The sequence below is a fragment of the Trachinotus anak genome, unplaced genomic scaffold (assembly GCF_046630095.1).
Source record: "Trachinotus anak isolate AG129_WGS33_773 ecotype Australia unplaced genomic scaffold, CSIRO_AGI_Tana_v1 ptg000003l, whole genome shotgun sequence".
Taxonomy (NCBI): domain Eukaryota; kingdom Metazoa; phylum Chordata; class Actinopteri; order Carangiformes; family Carangidae; genus Trachinotus; species Trachinotus anak.
The window spans coordinates 7408989-7421672 of record NW_027273854.1 but is presented as its reverse complement, the minus strand read 5'-3'; the positions used below and the strand labels follow the sequence as shown (position 1 = coordinate 7421672).

At 41.8% G+C, this 12684-nt stretch overlaps 1 protein-coding gene across 1 annotated transcript; it reads right to left on the bottom strand.

The window, feature by feature from the left end:
• Window positions 1–5: 5 nt before the first annotated feature.
• mafk (v-maf avian musculoaponeurotic fibrosarcoma oncogene homolog K) lies at window positions 6–11594 on the bottom strand. Its single transcript, XM_071471083.1, is given in 4 exon segments — window positions 6–5059; window positions 5143–5221; window positions 11427–11527; window positions 11529–11594. Coding segments are annotated over 4 exon segments (684 nt in total). The 3' UTR covers window positions 6–4621.
• Between the last annotated feature and the right edge of the window lie 1090 nt (window positions 11595–12684).

Here is a 12684-nt window from a genome sequence, read left to right as displayed (position 1 = left end):
TAGATGGGGAGGGAAAAAAGCTTTATTTGAAAGTACAAAAACAGACACAGCAGACCTATTTATAGGAATAATTTACCATCCTTTAAATCAGAGCAGAAACAAATACAGATTTTATTTGTACATGAGGGTAGTTCATTGAGAAAACATGTAAATAAATGAATGTAAAATAAAAATAATTTAGGTGTTTTTTTTTAATAAAATTACACAAATCAATGAAATAAATATAAAATATATATGAGCAGAATAATGACAAGCTGTGAAGGGTACATACTCAGTTTATGCTGCCTTATTACTGTCCTTGTTTACAGTCACTCATGAGACTACAACAAAGAAGTCCATTTATCTCTAATGTACAACCTTAACACAGAAACTGCTGCTGTTGAACTAACATTCAATGTATTTCATCAATTTTTTCACCCACAGCCATGTAATCCATACACATGCTCCATTCCCACTGTCGTGGAGCTTTTTCTTAGTTTATAGGCACAAACAATCTCATCAATCTACAATTCTAAAACGGACTTTCTACACGGCTAAAGTTAAAGTACTGTAGCTTGTAGGGCTGGCGACGCTTGTGTGTGAAAGCTTATTTACTCAAAGGCATGTTCTCAGGAAGAAACTTTAAACTCATAACCTTGAATAGTCAAGATATGCAAGCGACCTCATTTCTGCACATACTATTGCATTGTTACGGTTCATATAAAAATGTAGAATAACCACTGATATTTTAAACGGTTCCATTATAGCTCCTGGATATAACAAGCTTCACTCACTTCAGCTTAGGGGAGGAAAGAAGGCTGTTCAGACCAGTTTGAGTAAACATTCATGGAAGGTAATGTTTATGCCTCTTTTCATCCTTAACTATTAATTTCTGCATAATAATCCTTAAAGTTATAAGATTTTCTTTTGCAGGTCTGCATTTCTTGTTGTGAAAAAAGTGCCTTGTAGAAAATGTAAATTGTTAGCTTGTGGTAAGATAACCTCAGAGCAACATGTGTTTGAGAGCATGAACGGACCTCTGCTGGGTCACACTGGATGTAGGTTTAACAGCAGAACTAAATTCACCTGCAGACAGGTTTGTCTTTTATTGTGGCACAGTACAGAAATATATACTTTTAGAGTATTTTTTTTTAGGTGTGTTCACCTCAGATCCAAACACAGTAATAAGTGCTAAAATGAAAACAATGCCTCATTTAGGCAAAACAGCATGAAACTTTGCCACAAGAGGTTATTGTAATGTTCTCAGAAAATGCTTTGAGCAGTATTGTCTTGTAAGGTAATGTGTTGAAAAATGACTTTTGTAAACATGTACTGTGTTTTTTATAAATTCCTCTAACTCAGTGACCTTTAACTTAACAGGTCTGGGCGGACAGTCTGTAGCAGCTTTGGATTTACTTTCAGGTAAGGTTTTTTTTTTTTTAGCGGTTACAAAAGCATTACCATCATCATCATCATCATCATCATCATCATCATCATCATTTGAAATTAAATCACTTGTCATCTTTAGAAAGGTATACCAACTCTACCTTAGAGTCCACGAATGACTGACTAGGATTACATGCAGGCTAACGCTTTATTTCAAGGGTTTTTTTTTTCTCTTTTTCTAAGTGAAGTATTCTCATTAATTCTTCAACTTAAGTCCAAATGACCCAGTCTTAAATCTGATCACATCAGACCAATTTGCTCCTCTTAAATTATTTAAAATAGTTTTCAGTGTTTTTTTTTAGATCATTGGTATCTCTGCTAAAGTAGATGTTTGGCATAAATTTCCAGCTAAATGAAGCAAAACGTGAATTTCTTTGCATAGACATTTGACTTTCTTCTTTACATTTAAATGGTCTGGGGGTTTTTTTTCACCCCAATATTATAAAGGTTATGATGGAAGATGACATGTGCTCTTTACTAACAGTGTGAACTAGCAGTCAGAATGTAATTTCCCCGTTTTTAAACAGTTCATTCTTGACCGATCAGAAATAATTAGCTGCAGCCTGTATGTAACCCTAGTCACTGTCTGTCCAAATCATGGGTTAGACAAAAAGTAAATGTGCTGAGAAGAACTATTCACGGGGTATAAATACTCACAAAGAAGACTTAAGTTATGAGAATAGTTTTCTCATTGTAAATGTGAATACAACTTTTTCAGAAAAAAGGTCAGCATCAACATAGTTAGACTTCAAAGAATGATTACATAATCACACCACTCCCAGGATAGCAAAAGACATAAATATAGAAAAATATGTAATATATATATATATTTATATACTGTATATGCATATAAAACTAAGTATCAGAAAGAACATAGGTTGTATCAACATAGAAACCAAGTGAAAATACAAAATGAGAGTAAGAACACAGCAATGCCCCTGCTTAAAAATCACAGCAGGTTGTACAGCAGCAAAGTTCCCCATACTGTTCTTTGCAGCTACAGAACAGGGGAAGAACAGTCATGTCCTCTTAGCCAAGAGAAAATCCTGACATGAACAATCTCTATTGACTTCACTCCGAATTAGGAATGGATCCTCGGTAAGAACAGCTTTTTATTTCAAGTGACTTTCATATTTAAATATCTCAAAACGTACAACAGGAGAAAGGTGTTTACTGCATTTAGCTGTCATTGACACCACTGTTTCTAGAGATGGGCGTCAGGAGTTCTCTTGCAGAAGAGTGTGTCAAAAGCAAAGTAAATAGCTACTGTTTCAGAGTTACCAACACCGGCAGCAGCACTGCTCGTGACCCAGCAGTAGGAATGATTTCTATTTGGACGGAGTTCTCAATGTGAAGTAACAACGGAGGCAGTGGGAGCTTTGTCATTTCTGTAATCTGTAATATACAGGAAGTAAGTTGAACTGCATTTCACTTGTAAGGACCGCTCTCATATATACACTATATCCAATATGGATTACCTACCAAAGAGTGGCACATAAAGGAAAGAGGCAAAACATCACCCAGTAAGTGCTGTGGCATACATATCAGAGAGTATACCATCCCCAGTTACATAAGGCTAAATGTGGTCACACCACAATTAATTATCATGCACTTAAGCCTCAGTAACTTCAGAAATGTGAGAATAGCTTCTATCTGTCGTCATCTCTAATTCTAGGACTCACTTTCTCTGTGAATTGTTTTCTTTTATACTGTATCGTAACAGTTTCCTTTAAGTGCTATATAATGAGACACTGGGCGATGTCAAATCTGCTGCATCCAAACAAATCTGGCCCAAAATGATCCTTAATCACTTTTCAATTTTTACATTCTAGTCCTCCCAAGTCTACCTGTTCAATCAAATAGAATTTCATATCTGTTGAAATCACGTATGATCCGGCTCTAATGCATTTCAAAATGTTATGAGCAGAAACTGTGAATAATTCCTAGAGAGACAGAGCTACCAACACACGCAGCACCTTCCCAACAGCCTCCAATGTCTGTAACAACATGGCACTGTGCACAACACTTTTCAGCCCCACTGACAAATTCAACATTTTCTTACCCAAGATACATAGCACAAATCACACGTTTCATGGCTGAGCTATTATGACAGCAAATTTAGGATGCATCAGATATGCTGCTCTGAGATCTGATCTACCTGACGCAGACCTGATGCAGGAGTCTGCAAGTAGGTTGCAAAAAATGCACAAAAGACCCTCTTCTGTATACTCAAGCAAAGATTTGCATACGATTTCTGGCCTAATGGTGGAGTTTTAAAGTTCTCAAACAAAAGAAAAACATAACTGCAAAATAAGTTTTTCCTGGAGAGTACTGACTATTTTCTCACAATAGCTCCTAGACACTAGATAAACTATCTGCCATGAGTGAACACTGAGCAAAAGTTTGCATAACCCAGACAGAAATATAAACAATGCTGTATCACCACGAGAGCCCTTGGTCATAGTGCTGCATAATGCAGAGCTCCAAACAGACCACAAAGACCCAACAACAGGTGATTTTTACTGCTTAGTACCTTGTGAAAGAGAAGAGGAACATATCAGTGAGAGCATCCGGTGCTGTGCTTGGCTGGCTCTTAAAGGCATGTGGTTGGAGACCGTTGGTAACTGTGGCTATGAAGAGATGTCCACCTGACCTCAAAGCTGGATCTTCTGTGTGTTAAACTGCATGTGAGATAATAATTTCTACAGATTAATCATAGGTTCTTTTTAAGGCAATGGCCCCAAAGGCTCAATTTGGCAAAGGCTTTGTAAATAGCTTCACTGTCACATATACATATAAATCTCTCAGGTTTTCCGCTTAATAGCAATAAGTATCAAAGCTGTCCTAGGCCGCTGCTGCCACATTAAGGCATGTAGAACACTTCTTCACACTGGAGTAAGAGCAAATCTCTGCTATCAGTCAGGGACGTAGGGTCACAGAGGCCCATTACCCTGCCGGTGCTGGAGGTCTGGGAGGGGGATTTGCACAGTGCACAGACAATGTAGATCATGTAAGAGAGACAGAAGGAGGGAGACGGAGTTGTGAATTCAGCATAACATCACATAGAGCTTGCCACCCCATTCCATCCCTCAGTCTTAACTACTGAGCGTCCTCTCAGTACAGGATGAGCGGGTTCAGGCTGGGTCGGGAACCGGGAAGGACCAGGCAGGAGAAGGAGAGCCCAGTCCTGTCAACACTAGGAGGGTGCTGAGAATGGGGTCGGGCTGGAGTTGTTGTGGTTGGCGGACTTGACGATGGTGATGACGCTGGTGGTGGCCACCTTGCCCGGTGAGAGGGGCCCGCGGGTCACAGTCCGGGCAAAACACTGCAGGGCTTCATACTTGGCTCGCAGGGCATCCAGCTCCAGCCTCATGCTGGCGTTCTCGCGGGCCAGCTTGTCCACCTCTTGCTGCAGCTCTGTCTTTTGTCTCTCCAGCTCCTCCTTCTGGGTGACGCGTTTGATGCGGCAGCTGGCGGCGTAGCCCCGGTTTTTCAGGGTCCGTCGCCGTTGCTTCAACCGCACGACGTCCTCCTTGGTCAGCCCACGCAGGTGCTGGTTGAGCTCCCGCACGGACATGGCCACCAGCTCATCGTCGCTGAGCGCTGGGGCATTCTCGCCCGCCTCCTTCTTGACCTGCAGGACACGAGCAGAGCGTGAGGAACAGGAGCATGACTGCATATTAACAGAAGTCCAATAAGACGACTCCTCACACTTACCTTTAAAGCTTTGCTCGTCTTAAAATGAGTCGTCATTCCCTGCATGCGGACAACTGGCCAGAATCTCACAGAAGACACTCTGAGAAGTAAAGAGAAGAAGAAACTGAGTGACTACATAACTTCATTTAAGTGAAACAATTTATTATTATTGTTTGCTCAAGTTCTGTACTTGCATACAATTTACATACACATATTTAATTTGAATATTTCAGGTTTTCCATTTTTGTCCTATGTCTATACTCCAATACATTTAATAGGGATTTAAAGGGAAATATTGGACTTTTTACACACACAAAAGAGCCCCTTATACTTAAATATCATGTATTGCTACAGGTTAAACTAGTTCAGAGTTAAAATAAGCTTCTTTGTGACCACTTAAAACATTAAAATGCTACTTACATATTAATGCATCTGTAATAATAAAACATGCACGAATATTTCACTCATAGGTGATATGTGCTGCATAATGAGTATTCTTACTTTTACTTCCAAGTACAGTTTGCTGTACTGTCACTTAAGATTCTGAATACAGGTCTTTTACTTGTACTGGAGTACTTTTAAATAGCTGTACTGATACTTTTACTTCAGCACCAGATCTGAACACTCCTTCCACCTGTGCATATTATTGTACGCTGCAGACACACGAGTACAGCATTGGAGAAAAAACTGACCCTGAATCTGGTCCTTCTTCTCCTGTAACTTCACTTGACAGTCATCACAACAACATTCCACAGTTATGTCATGTGTCAATATTTGTGTTTGTGTGATGGTGGTGCCACGGAGGCCAGGAGAGGGCAGCACGACACCATCAAACACCAGCGCTGGAGCGCGCCTTTATTTACTTGTAAGAGGAAGGGAGCCCTGACAATGTAGTTCACTAGACCAAGCAAGATTAGAAACAGGCAGCATCTCTCTCGCTGTCTCCATAGAACTTTGCTTTTAAGCTCTCTGCCTGTGCGATTTTTGCCGGGGCAGTTCTTAGAAGAGCCCCTCAGTACTCATTACAGTGAGGCACATGCTTTCCAGACTGCCGCCACGGCCAAAAAAAGCGAGAGCGCTGAGCTGTGATCCTGTGAGAGGCACACATCCCCCCAAGGCTCCATTTCAGGACCTGCAGACCCAGCCTGACTACGAGTGCACTGTTCCATGCTCGACTGCTGCCATGGAAACACCCTGCGAATGGGCGTGGGAGTGTGAGTCACATGGTCACCAAAAGGATAAACAAGTCTCATTCATAACCGCAACACAGCCTATACATAGTGCAAATAAGAAGGACCAGCTTGTGCTGATATCTTAAAGGTACCCTGCACATTTTAAAAAAAATCATTAAAAAATATTCATCAGTGGTCTCCCTCTTTATCCTGTTACTTCCCGTGATTTATGTGATGTCTCTCTAGTCCACAGGGACACAGTCCACTCCACTCTGCCTCCTCATCATAGACATTAAAACAGATCATCACATCAGCACAACATTTACAGTTATGCTGAACTTTACAGGGCCGTGGATATGCATGTGGAAAATTCCTGGAGATAGAGTGTCACAGAGAAATACTTTCCTTTATAGTCACTGATGTATTTTTGCTATGAGACAATGTAGTCTATCGATTTAGGGCTGGTTGGATCCTCTTACACTGGGCTTTCCTGAGCTGCTCTATGCCCTTATTTAACTCTGGTGGATATATTTAGCCCACAGTGCTGACACAAATTTCTGCCAACTAAACAATTTAAGTGAGCATGCGATAAGCGATACCTCTGTAAGAGGGCAAATATTCTCTGCAGTCCTGTTAGCAGCAGCTTTCATGGAGGAAAATACTCTGGGTGTGGCTGTTCCTTTTGGGATATTTATCATGTTCCCACATCATATGGCTACAAGTATTGCTAACACGGGACTCTGCAGATGCTGAGTGAAAGCAAATGTGTCGGAAAGATGGAAAAAAAAACAAAAACAAAAAAACAAACCTAGAGCCACATAAACTCCTGCTAAGAGATTTAGAGAACATCTGTTGCTCTCTCTGATGTCCTTGATTTGTTTTGCAAAACATGCAGCAAAGAATTGCATAATTACAATTTCAGAAGCTTCAAATAAAGATGAAGAACTCATATAAAACATTCTTCGACAGCAAACTGGCTTAAACGGCCTGATTTAAGTGTATTGCGTCAGAGGGGGTCCCTGGGTATATTCCATGTGAAAATCATGGAAAAGTGGTGTGGGGCCTCCCTCTCTTCATACAAGAGGCCTCCAGCTCGAACCAGGAGGCCAGGTTGTTTCCCTGAAATTCTTTAGGCATGTGCTTATGTTTTTGCAACTCACACAGGGACAAGGTTTTCCTGATCACTATGCCAAAAGAGCAAAAACAGCAATTATGTTACACAGCCAAAATCCCCTCTTTATGATTTTGTCTCACAGACGAGACAAACACAACAAGTAATGGCTTCTCATTCTAGTGCAGAAAACAGCTCCTATTAGTTTTTCCATAACAGTGAGAGAAGGAGCCGGCGAAAAAACACCCTGAAAGAAAAGCCACAGATGGCGGGTAGAGAACAAAAACCACATTCCTGAGTGAACACACATGTGCAGAGCCTCACATGCACGGAGGCATATCTTCGGCGAGAGAGGGAACATGCAGTCTGAATACGTCCCGCGATGCACTCAGCTATGGGGGTGGAGTTCAGACGATCCCACTTGTAAAACAACGGCTGCAAAATTCACAAAATGTCTGGAATTTAGAGGAGTCGCTCGTCTCTCTCGCCTGCCCAAACAAATCAAAGGCAGCCTGTGTGCACATGTGTGCAAGTTCAGCACCTTTCTTTGATGGAGGGATTGTAAACAAAACGGTCTATCTCTCATTTTTCTTGTCTACTTTTCTCTAATAGCAGACAATAATGTTTCATTTGTAATAGATGCTCCTCTGGGGGATAACATGAGAGTAATTCTCAACCAACTGTCTCAACTAACATCTCATTGTTACGCTCAATTGTTAGGCCAGGGTTTTATTTGATGTGGAAAGCTGCTACTTTGTTCTTTGGGTGCACACATTTCTTTGAAGATCAACCGACGCTATTCAAGACAGAAACCAGGGAAACAAGAACAGGCTGGATTCCACATCCACGACTGTTAAAGAACAAATTGGCGAAACTCTGTATACACTAACTCCATATGAACCTGTGTACATTTTTGTTCTCTGATGCCAAATGTTTACATTGTTAAAGTCAGGCATCTGGCCAAGTTCAAGGCTGCACTTCAGTTACAGCAGGTAACTGTGGGGCCCGGCCTTCGCCTAAAATAAACAGCATATCAAAGACTTGTGTGCTCATGGTCTGGTGATAAATGCAGAGCTGGCTTGTCTGGGCTCTTTGTTTTCCTTCTCTTTTTTGTTTCGGTTTGGTAGTAGGTGAAGCATTTACCCTTGACAGTCTGATACATTCCTCTCACAAAGCTCTTGCTTTTCTTGCACTTTTCTAAGGGAGGTGCAGAGATTTCTCGACCGACTGGGGCACACGTTCGCTCTGCTCTTTCTCTCCAGCGCAGCACATTTGGTGGGATATTATGTGAAGGAAATGGAGAGCATAGCTGAGCAGTGAGTCATGCTGTTTACTGGTAAAAGCGACGACCAGCGGCAGGGAATCACACCCTCCCGATCTGACGTTTCCTGGAAAATCCCGTTGTTTCATGGGGAGGAAGGAAAAGTACAGAGAACCTTGGAAATGGTTGGCATGAGCACCGGAACGTTTGTGCGGAAAGGGAGGAGAACTCGGACGAATATCTGACTCTGAATATCTCCCAAACAGGGACACTGGGACACTGGAAATGTCAAGAATGCAAAAAAAAAAAAAAAAAAAAAAGGACATACCTATCCAGCTTTTTACCACCTGGTAACTAATAATGTGGGAAGCATGGGGAAAATATTAATATTCTGTTCCCCAATAGCTTACATTACATCACATTTCACTTTCCAGCCTGGCATACCAAAACAAACCAAAGCTCTTAAGTTGAAAACACAGCTAATAATAATCCAGTACTATCCGGATTTCAGTGCTTCTCCTTCAAAACAGCTGGCTCAGGCAGTGGCACAACAGGATGTGACAGCAAAACCATACATTTGCATGTTGTGGAGCTGTTGCATGTTTGTTTGTGTTTTTGCTGTCAACATGCAGTTTACTGAGTCACCGTGGAATCAGGAAGTCAGCCTCATTGAGAATGAACAAGGAATTCCCAATAACACGATCACACAAAATGAATAAATGAGTCAGCTTGACACTTGCCACACCTGTGACCACAGTGAGGTGAAATCAGCGGGTTGAGATCCAGGCATTCTGACAGAAAAGCAGGAAGGGACAGGATGCAAATCACCGTGGGTGGCAGACTGAGCAGTCTCAGACACAATAAAACTCTTACAGCCTGTGTGCACTCTGCTTGCCATGTTCGGCTGTGTATAAAATCACCAGCTTCCAGAGTCAACAATCTAAACTCTACATATTTTTTCCAGTAAAAGGAGCAAAACACACCACAGCGAACGTGTCCCCTGTGAGTCATCGCATCACTAACCACAGCTATTTCACTTTCACAACACTCCACCATAATAACGTTTTTTTTGCCTTCTGTGTCCCTTTGATTAATCACCACAGAGCAGTAAAATGAGAGATGGTGTACAAGTGAAATATATCCAGTGTCTTCATGGGAATTTCTCCCAAAGTGCCTCGTCACTGTCACACACCACTGTGGTGGCAGAATGAGTCAGCCACTGTAACTTCTCTATGCAGAGAAGACATCATCACTTTGGAGACTTAACCACATGTCAACCTCATGACAGAGGAGTGCATCCACTCCCACCGCCCCTCTGAAAGCAGTGACACTGTGCGCCGACCACAGACAGCAGTGAATCAGAACACCCCCCACCCCACCCCTTGGGGACAACTTTGTGGCCATCTAAGTGGAACAAGTTAGTCAAAGACAAATATTTTCCAATTATTAATCACAATGGTCTTAAAAGGTCAAAAGTCCACGTTGTTCCATAAAGAGCACATGACAAACATAAAAGAAAGGGAGCAGTGATATTTCTGAGGGAAAATTGGGTTGTTGTTGTTATTATTAGGTAATTACCCCCCCCCCCCCCCCCCCCAAAAAAAAAAAAAAAGTACTCTCAGGACACAGTTTCCTTATCTTCACTTGCAGCATAAAGATTTATGTTGGCCAGAAATGATAGCAGAACGATAAGAGAAAGGCTCCTCTGTCTCCAGGGTGATTTACTGTTTGTGGAAATATGCGCTTCTGCTGCTGTTCAGTGACTGCTTGTTTCTCCTGTGTAGGCTAGTCCGCCCCGGTGGTCTCACTTCACATCGTGCCCTTTGTCCCACATGTCTAAAATGCAGACCACGTGTTGTTTCCAATGTCAAAAGCAGGCTGGTATTTTTGCATTAGCTATAGCAGCCTGTGATAAATCCCGCCTTGGAATGAGCAACAGTGCAAGAATCAAAGGAGGATGTGAAAATGATTTGTATAATTTTGTTCCAACAGACCAGCCACTTGAGTGTATTTCACTTCCATTTCCCCCCTGAAAGCTCATTGAAGTGAGAGAAAGCAGGCTACAATTAACCTCAACCAACAAAACAAAAAAACAAAAAACACTATTTATATCTTCTAATGACGGGGGCTCGGTAGGAATATGCTATTATTACCTTCTGTAACATCATCTTAACATTATAATCTTATGACTGTCACACTGACGTCGATTTGAATCTAACTGGGCAAAACAGTACATTTCTCATTAGCCTACTTGTGTTGAATACGCCACAATGTTCACATTTTCTGTGCTCGTTATAGAATTTGTCAACTTTATAACATTTTTTTTTAAAGCCTTAACTCACTGTCACATTAACATATTTATACGAATGAGTGGAATTCGGCAAAACAGAAATAAAGAAAGTAGACACTAACTTCAGCTAATTATTTTTGACCGCTTTTGCCTGTTTTTTTTTTCACTTCTTCTACGCGACTATACCGAGCTTTTTTTCTGGATCATTGTGTTGTGTTACTCCAACACAACACGTGTCCGCACTAAACAATCCACAAAGTCAACAACTTTCATACTAACCGGGGATCGAAACCGAGGCTGTGTCCGACACGGTGGACATGCGTGGCCGCAACATGAGCCCGTCTTGCATGCTCCGATATGTCACCATGAGAGACTTCACACCAGTTTGACAGGGAATGTCAAAAACATCTCCAAAAAAAAAAAACAAAAAAAAAAAACAAAACAACAAAAAAACAAACAAAACAACCTTACCTCTGTGGACGGACCGGGGGCCGGAATGCGTAAAAAAAAAGCGGCGGGGTAGGTTCCTGATGGAGGCGACGCAGTGACTTGACACAGTTGGTGTAAAGCGTCCGGCCGACGGGCAACGGTGTATCCTCGCACTAAATTAACTACAAAACAACAACAATGTACCAACATTCCACGCTCTGCTTCCGCAAGCACTGACGTCACCGATTCCTCGTGACCGCCCCCTCCATTCATGAAAATAACTTTCTGCTGACGTCAGTCTGGGAAGGGGGGGGGGGCCGGAGGGAGGGAGGGAGGGAGGTGGTGGGGGGGGGGAGGCCATAAATAGAAGATAGATACTGCTGGCGACCGCTTTTGCTTACTTTACAAAACGAATCTGTACAAAGTCACACTACAAATCTCGTAAGTTTCAAAAGGAAAATCATAAACCTGTTGCTCTCTGTCTCCTCAGCCCTCTGCTCACTCTCTCAGAGTCAGGTCTGCACTACAAGGTCTTCAAAAAAAAAAAAAAAAAGGTGTATTAACTCAGAGAAAACCACCTCCTCCCTCTATCTGACTTGGGAGCAGCAGCGGCAGCAGCAGCAGCAGCAGCAGCGGCAACAGCATTCCATTCCTGGGGAAAGTATGTGGTGTAGTAGTCCAGCAGTCACAGGATTTCTCTTATTTTAACTGCACTACTGCCAGTAACGTCACAGGTTATTCTGGGTAATTAAGTACGAATGTAAATATGTTAAGTCAGGAGCCTTTTAAGGGCTGTGTTGGCATGGGTTTCCCCAGTTCATTTCTCTGTTATAAGTAGACTTCAGCTTTGAAGTTGCCTCAGACTATGGTGCCTGTTAAAAACAGATGAGGAGTGTTTGCACTATAAACACTGTGGGTTACACAGTTCAGACAACGGCTACAAAGAAGAGGAAAATACACTTTCCCATTTTTTTCTGCTGACTAGACCATGATTATGTGAAATAACTATAAGTTTCTTGCAGAGAATGTTGTCCAAGGCAGACACACATCACTTTCCAGCATAGTTTATATGAATAATAATGTTGCCCTGTGTGGGATTTGCTGAGACGCAAAGCTGTGACATGTTTGAAACAATGTTGAACATTTAGCACAGATCAGCACAAGTAAACATCTGGATTTGGAGCCTGTGCCCCCACAGTGATGACATTAGGTGTGGAATCTCTTTACTTTAATTGTAGACCAGAACCACAGTGAAATACAGCAGTTTATACAGTTTATTCATTTCTGTCAGCCAGTTTGT